The 14,567-nt window shown below is 53.3% G+C and overlaps 1 protein-coding gene and 1 long non-coding RNA gene across 16 annotated transcripts; one reads left to right on the top strand and one right to left on the bottom strand.

Moving 5' to 3' along the window:
* Window positions 1-59: 59 nt before the first annotated feature.
* On the bottom strand, window positions 60-8,610 carry LOC131589546 (tumor necrosis factor receptor superfamily member 10A-like). Of its 6 annotated transcripts, none has more exons than XM_058859141.1 (10): window positions 8,481-8,610; window positions 5,005-5,137; window positions 4,264-4,392; window positions 3,769-3,883; window positions 3,601-3,686; window positions 3,417-3,500; window positions 2,998-3,038; window positions 1,852-1,965; window positions 1,335-1,398; window positions 60-1,235 (listed from the first exon to the last, which is right to left on the bottom strand). In XM_058859141.1, the coding sequence occupies exons 1-10, from the start codon at window positions 8,514-8,516 to the stop codon at window positions 958-960; spliced, it is 1,080 nt and encodes a 359-aa protein (XP_058715124.1). In that variant the 5' UTR covers window positions 8,517-8,610; the 3' UTR covers window positions 60-957. The 6 variants fall into 6 exon arrangements, with proteins under 6 accessions (XP_058715124.1, XP_058715123.1, XP_058715121.1 ...); XM_058859140.1 differs by lacking the exon at window positions 8,481-8,610 and adding an exon at window positions 8,312-8,474 and having other exon boundaries at window positions 3,001-3,038; XM_058859138.1 differs by lacking the exon at window positions 8,481-8,610 and adding an exon at window positions 8,312-8,474.
* Window positions 6,905-13,271, top strand: LOC131589552 (uncharacterized). Of its 10 annotated transcripts, none has more exons than XR_009279764.1 (6): window positions 6,905-7,836; window positions 8,097-8,138; window positions 8,487-8,655; window positions 8,866-9,943; window positions 11,079-11,203; window positions 13,093-13,271. It is a non-coding gene; the product is annotated as an uncharacterized LOC131589552 (long non-coding RNA). The 10 variants fall into 10 exon arrangements; XR_009279762.1 differs by lacking the exons at window positions 11,079-11,203; window positions 13,093-13,271 and adding exons at window positions 10,629-10,732; window positions 10,820-11,072; XR_009279766.1 differs by lacking the exons at window positions 11,079-11,203; window positions 13,093-13,271 and adding an exon at window positions 10,629-11,072 and having other exon boundaries at window positions 8,866-9,657; window positions 9,903-9,943.
* Window positions 13,272-14,567: the final 1,296 nt, after the last annotated feature.

Below are 14,567 nucleotides of genomic sequence, written 5' to 3' on the forward strand. Positions count from 1 at the left end.
GCCTGAGAGAGCTGGGATTGTCCAGCCTGGGGAAGGCTCTGGGACATCGCCCCTTCCAGGCCCTAAAGGGGCTCCAGGAGAGCGGGGGAGGGACTCTGGACAAGGGCCTGGAGTGCCAGGATAGAGGAATGGCTTCAATTAGATATCAGGAAGAACTGTTTCACAATGATGATGGGTAAACACCGTCAGAAAGGCTGCCCAGATAAGCTGCCCCATCCTGGCAAACATTCAAGGTCAGGCTGGACGGGGCTTGGAGCAACCTGGCGGAGTGGAAGATGTCCCTGCTCCTGCCAGGGGGCTGGGCTGGGTGACCCCTGCACTGTCCCTTTCCCCAGTGATCATAGTGCAAGTCAATCATTCCCACTCTCCCCTCCAAATCCAGTTTCAGACTGGTTCCTAAGAGCAAGCAGAACCACGTAAAACACGATTTTGTCAACAGAAAGAAACCCAAGGCTCCAGCTGAGCCTGCAGAACCACCAAGCATGGAGAATGAAGCTTATGCAGAGATGTTCTAGAAGAAGAAGCCATTTCATGATGCCAGGAATCCTTTGAGAAACAAGGATGATGCAGTTAAGTTAAAAAGCACAGGACGGAAAAACCCCTGCAAAAGCTCTTCTCTGCAGCGATCCTGAGGATAACCAGGTAGTACCGGCACTTCCGAGTGAGATGGTCCCAGAGGCAGATGGAAATGGTTTGAAATTCTACATTGACCCAGTGAAATCAAAAAACCAGCTTGGATTTCACAAGGAAGCACCAACACTGAACTGTAACTCCAGCAGAGGAACCTGAGGATCGTACTTTGCTGAGGATCAGCTCCTCCTGGTTCAGCTGGACTCCGATGGCTTCAAAACAAGAAAAGCCACGTGAGAGCTACAAACAGCTAAAATTCAAGTGTTCTGGGAGGTATTTCATGGCTGTAGCTCAAAGGAGGGAGGTGCAGTGTGTGTTCTGCTCCCTTCAGCTCGTTTCATACTGAAAAAGTCCATCCTGGACCAGCGTGGAGGAGATGTCCTCTGCCACCCCGCCAAGGTGGAGCCGGTCCAGGGTCTCCAGCAGCGTGTTCACGGAGGACTTGGACCCTTCCCTACTCAACCACTTGTAGAGCATCTCATAGAAGCCATCATCTGACGTGGCCATGATGACGTCGTTCTCCTCCAGGTCCAGGCTGCGGCCAAATTTCTTCCAGTTGTCCTTTGAGACCTTTCTAGCGAAGACATAAAAGGAGCGCCGCAGCACTGTGGGGGGGAAAGGGACAGCTCAGAGCACGGGGCTGAGCATGGGCAGTGGGACAGGAACCTCAGCCCCCAGCACATCCCCCGGGCACCAGCACTTACCTTGGATGGGGTCGTGCCCTGGCGCTGGAACCAGACTCTTCTTGGTGCTTCCACTCGGCGTCTCCTGGAACGACAATGTCACTGCTGGAATGACAGTGTCACTGCTGGAAGGACAATGTCACTCCTGGAACAACAGTGTCACTGCTGGAATGACAGTGTTACTCCTGGAAGGACAATGTCACTGCTGGAATGACAGTGTCACTGCTGGAATGATGATGTCCTACAGCACTCCCAAGCCCCAGCAGCAGTGTGTGGTTTACGGGGATTGGAGACCCTCTCCCTGTCTCCCAGGGCTGTTGGGGCAGGAGATCCCCAGCACCCCCAGGACATCCATGTTTCCTGGACGGGCTCACCGTTAAATCCCCCGAGGACTCTCTCGACTGCAACGAGCAGATTTTGCCATCCTGACCCCACAGAGAGACCCTTCAGTGTCTCCCGGCGTGGCCCAGCCCTGGCAGCCCCCCAGGATGATCAGATCCCGGCCAGACACGGCGGGGCAGTGGTGCCAGTCACGTACCGGCGTCTCTGTGGCCGTGTGACGCTGCTGGCTCCGTATGCGCTCGTTGGCGGCGTTGTCCTCTGCCCCCACGTTCACCCTCCTGTACGACGACAGCTTCTGAAACATGGAGCTCTGTGGCAAGGCAGAAACACAAACCATGGTGGTTTTGGGAAGGCGGGACCCTGCCATGGATCCAAGGGCGTGGATCCCGAGCTTGCAGGAGCTCTGGGTGAGCGCAGCCTGCCCCTAACCCTGGGATCTCTGCTGAGGACCCTGGATGTGCCAGCACTGCCACCAGGAAAGTGTTAATGGCACTGAGGAGGGGGCTGGAAAGTACCCAGGGCACTACCAGAGAGCCTCCTCTGCTTGGCCCAGCTCTACCACAACCCTGTGGGGATGAGCCTCATCCCTCTGCTCCTGCAGCCTTCCCAGCTGGATGAGCCTCATCCCCCTGCTCCTCCGGCCTTCCCAGCTGGGTGAGCCTCATTCCCTGCTCCTCTGGCCTTCCCAGCTGGATGAGCCTCATCCCCCTGCTCCTCCGGCCTTCCCAGCTGGGTGAGCCTCATCCCCCTGCTCCTCTGGCCTTCCCAGCTGGGTGAGCCTCATTCCCTGCTCCTCTGGCCTTCCCAGCTGGGTGAGCCTCATTCCCTGCTCCTCTGGCCTTCCCAGCTGGGTGAGCCTCATCCCTCTGCTCCTGCAGCCTTCCCAGCTGGGTGAGCCTCATCCCTCTGCTCCTGCAGCCTTCCCAGCTGGGTGAGCCTCATCCCTCTGCTCCTGCAGCCTTCCCAGCTGGATGAGCCTCATCCCCCTGCTCCTCCGGCCTTCCCAGCTGGGTGAGCCTCATTCCCTGCTCCTCTGGCCTTCCCAGCTGAGTGAGCCTCATTCCCTGCTCCTCTGGCCTTCCCAGGAATTGCTGGATGAGCCTCATCCCCCTGCTCCTCCGGCCTTCCCAGCTGGGTGAGCCTCATCCCCCTGCTCCTCCGGCCTTCCCAGCTGGATGAGCCTCATCCCCCTGCTCCTCCGGCCTTCCCAGCTGGGTGAGCCTCATCCCTCTGCTCCTCCAGCCTTCCCAGAAGCTGCTGGCCAAGTGGGGAGCAGAGGGAATGGGGAACCTCACCACAGCCCACAGACAGAGCCCTCCCCCCTGCCATCCCAGGAACTCACCACCATTTCATAGGGCCTCCTGCTCGAGGGTCTCCCATCCCCTGGAAGATGCAAACAGTGCTGTGATTCCTCTTCCCCCAGGCAGGACCCTCTTCCCACCCAGCCCACACCAGGTGGATGCTCCTGGAGTCCCCCTTCCCACCCAGCCCACACCAGGTGGGTGCTCCTGGGGTCCCTCTTCCCACCCAGCCCACACCAGGTGGGTGCTCCTGGGGCCCCTCTTCCCACCCAGCCCACACCAGGTGGGTGCTCCTGGGGCCCCTCTTCCCACCCAGCCCACACCAGGTGGGTGCTCTGGAGTCCCCCTTCCCACCCAGCCCACACCAGGTGGGTGCTCCTGGGGTCCCTCTTCCCACCCAGCCCACACCAGTGCAGAGCCCCTGGCCAAGGTGGGCGCTCTGGGAGTCCCCTGCACCCACCTGGGGAGCTGCAGTGGTGTTTCCAGAGGCAGAACACAATCACAAGCAGGGTGAGAACTCCGACCGCCGCGATGACCCAGAGGTCTGAAGCAGATAAAGCAGGGCTGTGAGCAGCTGTTCCTGCTTTACCCTCAGCAGCAGCCCCCACCCCATCTCCAAGCCCACCTGCCCCCCTCCCACTCACAGAGGGGGCCGGTGTTGGTGGCAGGGCCGCACTGCAGGTCACTGTCAGGTGTGCAGGGTTTCAGCACCTCCTGACCCTCGGGACACCTGGGAAAGAGGAGACAGGGCGGGCTCAGCAGCCGCAGCTCCAGCACGGACCCCGTGGCAGCCGCGGCGGCACCTGACCCACCTGGGCCGGCACTTCTGGCACATCTCGCAGGGGTGGTCCGGGGGGCAGAAGGTGCCGTTCCTGCAGGCACACACCGTGTTCCTGACGGGCTGGCAGGGGCTCCGCTCCACCTGATCTGTGCGACACACGGGACACGGCTCCATCCCGGCTTCTCTGTTCCAACCCCAGCCCAGCCACAGCTCCGGGGAGGAACAAAGCCCTCCCTGCTGTCGAGTGCCAGCTTTCCCTGCCCCACAGCTGCCCATACCAAGGGAAAAGCAGTGCCTGGATCAAACTCCACCAGCAGCTTCCAGTGCTGCTGGGAGCCTCATCCTCCTGCTCCGTGCAGAGTTCTCGCTTTGCACAAGGGACATAGCCTTTAACAGATGTGGGTCTGGCACATGCTGCTGCACAGATTCCAGCCCCAGCCATTCTCTGGAGACGCTGCAGGGCTCTAAGAGAGCCCAGCTGGACCCAGCCTGAGCCATCAGCCCTGCTCCCCTCCCCAGCTCGTACCTTCCCTGCACTTCAGGCAGTCCCGGCACCACTGGAAGGCGTTTGGATATTCCATGTACTCCCCATATGCACAGGGCTCGCACCTGCCAGAGCCGTTCTGCTCTTTACACTCCTCTGCAATGTAGGTGCCTGGACAAAAAGGGAAACTCTGAACACGCAGGGAAGGGGCTGGAGCCTCAGGAGAGGCTGAGGGAGCTGGGAAAGGGGCTCAGAATGGAGAAAAGGAGGCTCAGGGGGAATTTCTGGCTCTGCACAACTCCCTGACAGGAGGGGACAGCCAGGGGGATTTGGGATCTTATCCCAGGGAACAGGGACAGGAGGAGAGGGAACAGCCTCAGGCTGGGCCAGGGGAGTTCAGGGTGGACAGAATCAGGAATTTCCCCATGGAAAGGGTGGTCAGGCCATGGAACTGCCCAGGGAGGTTTGGATCCCCATCCCTGGAGGTGTCCCAGGAAGGGCTGGAGGTGGCACTCGGTGACAGGGCCGGGATTGGGCACAGGTTGGATTTGGTGGCCTTGGAGGGTTTTTCCAACCTGAAGGATTCTGTGATTCCACCACCAGCAAAGCTCAGAGGCAAATGAGGCATCAACAAAAGGGAAATATTCCCATAACGAGTGCTTAGATCCACAAGAGTGGAGCAGGGCAGAGCTGGAGCTCTACTGCCCCTCAGGAGAAGCAAGGACATGGAACAGGAGCACGGAGAAGCTGCAGAGTGAGGAATCAGTGCTGAGACCATCTCACCTGCAGGGCACTTCTGGCAATAGACACCGTCGCCTTTCATATAGTAACCATCTTTCCCTCTCCAGCCTGGATCCAAGGGATCCGAGCTGTCCCTCCTCCTTAGGGTGACAGCACTGGTTCCAAAAGCGGCTGCCTGGTAAAAAATACAGAAAAACTCAGGTTAAAAACCACCCCAGTGCACAGGGCACGGGGAGAAAAGGAAGGGTGAGAGCTGCTGTGCCCAGGGAAGCAGGAGAGGAGCTTTGAGATGGCTCAGCCAAAGGCACTTCCCACAAGCCAGGGCTGGTTTTCCCTTGCCAAAGCCACTGGAGGAGCCCTGGAGGGGAATTCCAGCCCAGGTTATCAGCAGGGCAAAGAGTCACTAACGACCCCTTTTCCTTCCCCAATTTCTGAGTGCAGTGAAGGGTCGGGAAGGGGAACGGCTTTGTGGGAGGAAACGGCCCCATGTCAAGGCTGGAAGGGCTCCTGTGCCCACCAGAAACCCCTGAGCTGTGGCTCTGGGCTCCCAGGGGACAGCATGGCCTATCCCTGTTATCCTGCCGTGGATCAGGAAGAAAAGTCACATTTCCGCCGGCTCTCCACGCCCTTTTTGTGCTGCCTCAGCTCCTTCCAGCCTGCCTGGGTCACTCGAGGCTCAGCAGGAACGGCTGCTTAAGGCTTTAGGGAGTTTTTGGGCACCTCAGTGTCCCCAACGAGGTCAATGCCATTGGTCTGTGAGCCAGCAGAGCTGCTCCATGGATATCCGCGGATGTAAAGCTGTATATCCATGGATATAAAGCTGCCCCTACCTCCACCGGGGTGTCACATCGCTCAAGGGCTGCAGGAGACACTTTTCCCCTCCCCAACACGGAGGGTAAAAACCCGCCTTTTAAAGCAAATATTTCTGCCGTGAGTCATGATCTGCCCTGAAGGGAACAATGGAGGAGCCGTCCTGTCCCCTGGCCACAGGTCCCGCCTGGTCCCCGCCTCCCCCCGCAGGACGATTCCCGCTCCTGGACGAGGCCAAACTGGCTGCAGCAGGTCAGGGATGGTCTCAGGGCCTCAGAGGGTGACACACAGCCACAAAGCCACCAGTGATACTTAAAGCACGGATAAACACACCACGACCACACCACAGAGCCCTCAAACCCCGGCCAGGTAGGGAATGGGGTCAGCTCCAGAGCCTGGCTTGGAGGAATCAAATCCATGTCCCTCCAACACCTTCTGGCTCTGCATGTCCCAGGATCCATCTCTGCTCCTCTTTTCTCCAGCTAGGAACGTTTGCAAGTTCATAAAGTGCTTTTTTCAGTCCTCTTGAGGAGCTCCAGCCACAACGGCTTCACCCATTCTGGTCCTGGAAGCCCTGGGAGTGAAGGGACAACTTGTCCCACTTCCACAAGGGAAAAAAATTCCATGTTTCCTCTCCACCTGAACTCTGCTGCGCTGTGAAGGTGATAACAGCGACACCAGAGCATTTTCTGCAGTTTGGGGAGGCCCCTCAGCCACGGGATTTCACTGCTTTACAGGGAGCAGCAACAAGTGCACGATAAGGTTATCACCCTGCTGCCATCCGTGACCAAACTATCACTTGGAGTGTCCAGCACGGTGGAATTCAGGAGTTTCCACCCACGGTAAACAACCTGAGAAAACCTGGAGGCAGAGGAATTAGAAGCACAGGAAACCCTCATCAGCTAAAAGCCTCTTCCTTCCTGTGGGATCAAGTCGAGAAAAAACTCGGGAAAGCACCAAGCTTTGAACTTTCCCTGCTTCCATCCCCGATCTGTTTTTCTCCTGAGGAGATCCCAAAAGGAGTTGGACCCTGCAGCAACTCCTGACAAGGAAGAGGATGAAGCACACCCCAGCACAGCGCCCAGCCCCTGGCTGGAGGAGAACCGGGATAAAAGCAATGCCGGGCAGACACCTGATGTCATCTGCTCCAAGGTCACTGGGTTTATGCAGGCAGGGATTTTCCCCTGGAATTCCCGCAAGTGGAATCCGAGCTCCAGCAAACTCACATATCAGGGGTATTCATCCTTAAAACTGTGGCCTATGTCCAGGCCATGACGCAAGAGAGGACGCTCGACGCAATATCGTACCACCGAGCCATGTGAATCATCACCCCGAGCAGCTCCCCATCCCTTCCAGCAAAAAAAGGGGAGAAAAAGTAAACAAAACAACCCCTGAGGCTGTGCACTTAGGTGATGGGTTTAGTAAGGCTCGACTTTATCAGGCCAGTCTAAATAAACTCTGCTTAACAACGTGGGGAATTAATTGGACCAGAAGCTCTAAGAACGTGTTCTGAGCAGTGCTGACGTAATTCCAGTGTGGGAGCCGCACCCGCTGGACTCCTCCAGAGCCCTGGGATAAAAGTCAGGGCAGGATCCTCCTGACTTCAAGTGAGAAGAGTTCAGGTATTTCCCAACTCTACAACGTCCAATCCACGGGGAAATATGACAGTCCCGGGAATTTTCTGTGCTAAATCCCTGTACTGAGGGTTTGACCATCATTTGGGCGAGCTGCATTCCCGCTCCGAGATCCCCGAGCCACCTGCATTCCATCCCGCCGCGTTAAAACATCCCCGAGGAGCGTCCGCGCCGCCACCAGATGCCAGCACAAAATGGCAAACACGGCTTGGGAGTGAAGGGAGTGGAAATCCCCATTCCCTGCGCTCCAGGTCCAGCCTGCAGCCCTTAATCGCCATCTCCCCCGCCGCGGCCACGTGCTCGGACCGGGGGGAGCTGAGCGCGCCTTTCCCATCGCTTCCCATTCCCCTTCCAGGCTGTGGCTCCCCACCAGCCCCATCCTCAGTCTCACGTCCTCCCGGTACCCCGAACCCCGCGGGGCCGTCCGCAGGTGAACCCCCTGCCTGTCATCCGAACCCCCCTGAGCCTCACCTGCCCAGCTGAACCCTCTGCCTGGCCATCAGAATCCCTCTGCCCAGGTGAACCCTCTGCCTGGCCATCCGAACCCCTCTGCCCAGGTGAACCCCCTGCCTGGCATCCGAACCCCGCTGGTCCCCACCTGTCCCTGTGAACCGCCCCAGGCCTGTCGCCTCAACCCCGCCATGCCCCGGGCCAGGTGAGTCCCACCGCCCGTTTTCCTGTCGCCCCCAGGCCAGGTGAGCAGCCCAGCTCCCCCCACGGCCCCCGGAGCAGGTGAGCCCCTCCGTGCCTCAGTTTCCCCCCGACTCACACGAGCCCTTCCCCTCCCCCCACGGCCGGTAAAGGCACCCAGGTAACCCCACCTCCATCCAGGGGCACCCCCCTCACCGGGGCAGCCCCCCAAACACCCCGCTGCCCCCTCCCCACCTTTTTTCCCCCCTCGCCACCTTTTTTCCCCCCTCGCCGGACCCAGTCCCACTGCGGCGCTCCGAGCCCCTCGACAGCGCGGCAAGTCTGGACATGTCGCGACAGCACCGCGCGGCCCCGACAGGGCTCGGGACCCTCCTGACCGCGCTCCCGGAGGGTCCCCAGCAGCCCCCTCCCCACTGACCGTACCAGCAGGAGCACGGGCAAGCCGTGACCTCGGGGCATCCTGAGTCACCGCGGGCACGGAGCGGGCACGGAGCGGGCACGGAGCGGACACGGAGCGGGCACCGAGCGGGCACAGCTGGGACACAGCTCGGGCCAGCCCCAGACACAACCACACGACACCCGCCGGTCCCGGGAGAATGTATGAACTGTGTCGATTTTACGTGGGAGGGGGGTTTTATAGCGGGGCGGGGCAGGGAGGGAGGAACAGGAGGACAAGGGGCTGTCCCAGCGCTGGTCCCTTCTGTGCCAAGCGCGCAGAAAAGCTGAATTTCGCCCCAGAAAGCTGAATTGGATTCTCAAGTTCCTTTCTATTTGTAGCCGCTCTTATTTTCTCGTTGTTTTCTCTCAGCCCTCAAATTTCGAATCACACAGGAATGTTGGGGAATGGTTTCTCAGGGTGTTGCTTCTCCATCTTGCATTTTTTTCCTATCACTCACCGGACTGCAGCGAGCAGAGCCGTGGGTCTTTTGTTTTCCGGGAAAAGTGAGTAATCCCTGGTGAGGAATCCATTCTGGTGTGGTTCGAGGTGCAAAGGCAACCTTGCAAACCAGTCGTCATCTCGCCCCTGAGCTGGGAAGTCGGGAAATTCCATCTCCTTCATAGGGTTTGGTTTTGTTTTTTATTTTTGTGGTTTTTTGTTGTTGTTTGGCTGTTTGTTTTGAGTGGGGTTTTTTTGGGCTGTTTGGTTTATTTTGTGGCCTAGAACTCGAGATGAAGCGGGAAAAAATGTAAAAAAAAGTTAAATCTTTGGACTTTTTGCTGTTACACAAACGGCTCTGCTGCTGCACGTTATCAGGGGAGTGCGTGAGAAGCATTAATTCCAAGGACAATCTGATTTTATGGAGGTGGTGGAGGTGTGGTGGGAGTTGGAATGGAGTGGTAGAGGGGCTTCAGGAACGGCAGGAAGGGGAGACTTCAGCGCCCATTCCAGCATCTGAAGGGGCTCCGAGAGAGCTTTTCCAGGTCTCTTCCAACCGAAACCGTTCTGGGCAGAGAAGGCAGAGAGAAGATTGTTAATATATTCCTGATCTTGAACTCTTGAACCAACCCTCGTGAGCCGAGTTCCTGTCCCCTCCCCGGTGACTCACCGGAGGATGGCAGAAATCCCTTTTTTGCTGCCGGTTTACAAACCCTGCCCGAGGTAACAAAATCTGCAGGTGGCAGCCTGAAAAATGCAGCCAGAGCCAGAGCGGGAGAAATTCTGCTCGCCGGGAAAGTTCCGGCACCGCAGGGAAAGGGCTGATGAAAATTGGCAGTGCCAAGGGGCTCCTGAGCAGCCTCCCTGGGAGGAGGGCAGGGAGGCTCCTTGGATCCAGCTGGATGAGCAGGGGGATCACAGCTGATCCACCCCGGTGTGACATTGGTGGCTGGGTTCTTTATCCCTAGGACTGATTGATGAGAGTGAAACTGGTTTTATCGTGTTTGAGGTTAGTTGTTTATTCTTTCCTTATCTATATTACATATATATATGTAATATAGATACGTATCTATGTATTATATATATTATATATTATGTATAATATATATTATATACAAGTATAATATATATTGTATACAAATATACTATATTATATATTATATATAGTAATTATATATTATATTATGTATTGTATATACGATTTATATATATAATATATAAAAATATATATTATATATTATATAATATATATAATATAATATATAATATAATATATATATTATATATTATATAATATATAATTTATATAATATATATAATATAATATATATAATATATTATATATATTATATATTATATAATATATAATATATATATAATTTATATATACTATATAGTATATTGTATATATACTATATACTGTATACTGTATAGCATATATTATATTATAATTATTCATAACTATATATTATATAATATTATATAATTATATATTATAATATGTTATATTCTGTTATGTTATATATGATATGATATAATATAATATCATATCATATTACATTATATCATATCATAGCATATCATAGCATATTATAGTATCATATCATATTATATTATATCAATATCATAGCATAGCATATCAAGTCATATTATGTTATTACATATATATACGTATGTATATTACATATACACAGAGCACAAGGAGCTCCACACACTAAGATAGAGAGGTGCAAAATGGAGAGCAAAGAATCTCTCCAAGGTCTTTCATGTGTGTATTAATCCAATAATCAAATGCCAAGTAAGTTATTTTTCTTAGTGACCCAATGACCTGACACCTGTGTGGATTTCTTTATCCAATCACTCATTATTACCCAAAAACCTTTAGGAGGAGAAGATGAAGAAGGAAGAAGAAGGGGAAAGGGACAACACCTTAAATCCCCCATGTTGTCTCTTATTCATTAAAATATCTTAAACCCTAAACTCTGACTTTCTCACCCAGTGGCTTATGAAAACTCTCACACACTCACATTCCCAAGTCTCAATTTTAAAGCTGTCTCCATGGTGTTATGCCAAACTCAGCGCTCTCTCGGGTGTCAGAGCCAGGCACCCCAGGTAAGGCCCTGTTCCTGTACTTCTCACCCCAGCACTCCAGATGTGGATATTTGGGAAGCACCTTCTCTTTGGCCACTGCAGGACGAGCCGTGACCACCTGGTTGTCTCCTGGCAAGTGATTATCCATCCAGGCTGTGCCACAATTAGTGAAGCTGAGGTGGGATTTCAAGGAGAATTCCTGCTCGTTTCCTGGTTTGGTGTTTCTATTACAAGCCCCAGAAAGTATGTGGAGATTTCTGTTTAACCAAAACCACGTGTTTTGTGCTCTGGACACCGCTGCCTGCAGCTGAAGTCATTGGAGTCCTCACAGAATGATTCATTTTTCAGTTAGAGCAGAGCTAGAATGAGGTTTGGGTCTAGGACTACAGATAAATGCCAATCCATGTGCCAATGGGATGGGGAAGGATTCATCCTCTCAGAAAAATCAGCCTGATGCTCTTTAGGGAGCTGCTGTGCCTGAATTCAGCCAGGAAAAACCGGGATGTGTGGCAAGGGGCACATGGAAGCGGAACATCCCAGTTTGCCCCGGTTCCACAGCCATCGCAGCAGTGGATGGCCTCTCCTCAGCATCCAGATCCCATCCTCATCCCACCAAACATATTTTGGGAAGCCTCAGGTTTTTCGCTCTCTGTCTCAGTCTCCCCGTTTATAAAACCACCCTGAGCTGTCTGCTCTGACAAACCACGGGGAGAATATTTGCACAAAGGCAGCTCAGTGTCCCTCTCCCAGTTCCCAGCCATCCCAAGGAGCAGGACACTGGGCAGGACACACCATTCCCTCTCCCAGCAGGATTTTCCACCCCAGATTAAGCACTGTGGTTTTCATTTGAGGTGGATTTTTGGCCACGAGTGAGAAAGGGGTGTGTGTTTATCGCCCAGGTCCAGACCTGCAGCCCTTATCACCCCCAGCCTGTTTGTCCCACAGCTCCCTCTGCACCAGGAATCCCCTGGAGCTGGGAAGCTGCATCCAGCACAACACTGGGGGGAAATTGGGCACGTTGAGAACAAGAGGGGACCCTTCGGTTTTGGGGTCTTAAATCCTCGCCTGGCTTGCTCAGTTCTGCTGCAAGTGGAGAATAAAGTGAGTCTGAGGGTTGGAGCAGGAGCTTGGCTCAACCCCTGTGGAGAGGGGCATCTGGAGCCCAAAATTCCCACAGGGAAGGGAGGATAATGAAGGGAGCCTGGGGAAGCTGATCATAATCAGCCGCAGCTCTTGGATAACCTCAGCCAGGCTCCTCCTCCGGCACACGCTGACACTTTGGACCCTCAAAACGATCCTGTCCCATCTGACTCATCGCTTGTTTGTTCAGCATCCAGCTCTGCCAAACGCTGGGGCTCTAATCCTCCCTCCTCTTCCCTCCCTGAGCCCCTGATGCGGGGCCGTGACCCTCAGAGCACCCCGGGGAGCTGTTGGGGTACGTGACCATTTCTGGTTTATTTTTGAACATCCCATCCAGTTTTACCTTCATTTCTGTCTCTGCTTCCCTCCTGTTTCAGTGTCTGGGAGGGTTCAGAGGCTGTGCCAGAATTTTGACCTCCTCCCCCCGTCCCGGCTTTGTCCTGACAAATTATTTGCCTCATAAATTCCAAGTTCCTCTTTGAAACAGAAATAAAAAAAAAGAAAAAAATAAATAAAAAAATAAAGGAAGCTCTGTCAGGCTGTGAACTTCACGAGAACGGAGCTCAATTCCCCACTGCACCTTCCTTGGGCAAGCCTGGGCAAACCACCCTGGCCCTCTGTGCCTCAGTTTCCCCTCTGCGGTGACAGGTGCTCAGATTTCTGTCCTCCCTCCCTTTGTCTGCTTCATTTTTGGGGTTTGTGGTGTGCTCAGGGCAAGCAGGTGGATTTTTCATCCTTTCTCCTATTCCCTCTCCCAAGGCAGCTTCCCAGCCTCCAGCAGGTAGCCTCTGGCAGGGGAAAGGTTAAATAAACCAAATAAACCCTTCAGCTTCCCCTGCGAGCCCAGAGCCCTGAGAAGGGAAAATGAGCAGTCAGTGCAGAGTCTGAACTCAGATCTCTCCTCTCCCTTCTCTCCTCTCCAACCAGGACTTAAAAGGAGCAGTTGGATGAAGGAGAGAGGCAGGGTTTTGCAAAACTTTGAATCCAAACTCCACATCCAAGATCCAAATCCAAATTCTCTATCCAAACTCCCTATCCATACTTCCTATCCAAACTCCGAATCCAAACTCCGAATCCAAACTCCTTATCCAAACTCCTTATCTAAACTCCTTATCCAAACTCCAAATCCAAACTCCTTATCTAAACTCCTTATCTAAACTCCTTATCCAAACTCCTTATCTAAACTCCAAATCCAAACTCCAAATCCAAACTCCTTATCTAAACTCCACATCCAAACACTTCCAAACTCCACATCCAAACTCCACGTCCACCTGCCAGCTTGGAAAGTGGAGCAGAAACCTCTGGCTCAGCAGGTCAAAATGATGGATAAATTCCAGCTTTTTCAGAAAAAGTCCAGCTTTTTCCTTGCCCTTTTTCCTCACCCAGGTTAAATCTCCGTGGGGTTTTAAACTCTTATCCATGAGGGGACAGAACTGCTGCTGTTCCCTCTCCATGCACAGCTACAAAAGCAAATTAAAAATTGGTTTTGGTGGTTAAACATTGAGGAAGCCTGGAATCTTTTATCCCAAGTTTCTCAGAGCACGTGGATTGGTGTTCTCCCACCCATCTATATTTTAATTTATATCTGGTAAGTTATATCATGTTATTTTCTCCTGAATTTCCAGGAGGGATTGTGCCAGTTTGGGAGCCCGGATTTATTTGATTTTGCTCTCAGGAGCTGTTTTGGGTCTGAGCTGGCTCTGGGGTTGTTTACAGCAAGATGTTTTTGGTATTTCTGAGCGGGGCTCCAAAACCTCCAGGCTTTTCCTGCTTTGAGTGGGACAAGAAACGGGACTTTGGGAGGGGACACTGCTGGGACAGCTGAGCCCAGGGATATTCCTGACCACAGGAATGTCCAGCAGTGGAAACCTGGGGAGGAACCGTGGAATCCTGGAATGGTTTGGGTGGGAAGGGCTCATCCAGTGCCACCCCTGCCATGGGCAGCAACACCTCCCACTGTCCCAGGCTGCTCCAAGCCCTGTCCAATAATATTCTGGCAAATTATAGATATAAATTGTAATTTTTTTACTAAATTGTATTCTGTCATTAAAATGTATTCTTTTATACCAAATTACTATTCAATTTACTAAATTGTATTCATTTCTAATTCAACTGGTATTAACCCAAGGGACCTAGTTGTCAAAATTCTAATTTCATTTATAACACCAAACATGTAATCCCTGCTCCAGCCACCTCTGGATCAAGGCCAAATCTCTCAGGCTGACAAACAGAGCCCTGCGAGTCTCCCTTGAGCGGAGCCTCGTGATCCAATGCTGCCGTTTCCTTGCTGGATCAGCGTTTTTTTCCCTGATAACACCCAAAACATTAAAGTCAGGCTGGATTTTGGCAGGAGCAATCCCAGCTCCTCAGGTGGGGAACGGCTTTCCAGGCACAAAACGATG

Source organism: Poecile atricapillus, chromosome 29, assembly GCF_030490865.1.
Source record: "Poecile atricapillus isolate bPoeAtr1 chromosome 29, bPoeAtr1.hap1, whole genome shotgun sequence".
NCBI classification, from domain to species: Eukaryota; Metazoa; Chordata; class Aves; order Passeriformes; family Paridae; genus Poecile; species Poecile atricapillus.

Coding starts and splice junctions, on each gene's coding strand:
- LOC131589546 (XM_058859138.1), bottom strand. CDS start 8,386: ATGTCCAGACTTGCCGCGCTGTCGAGGGGCTCGGAGCGCCGCAGTGGG. Junction 4,393..5,004: donor TTGCCAGAAGTGCCCTGCAG/GTGAGATGGTCT, acceptor CTTTTTGTCCAG/GCACCTACATTGCAGAGGAG. Junction 3,687..3,768: donor TGCCAGAAGTGCCGGCCCAG/GTGGGTCAGGTG, acceptor CCTCTTTCCCAG/GTGTCCCGAGGGTCAGGAGG.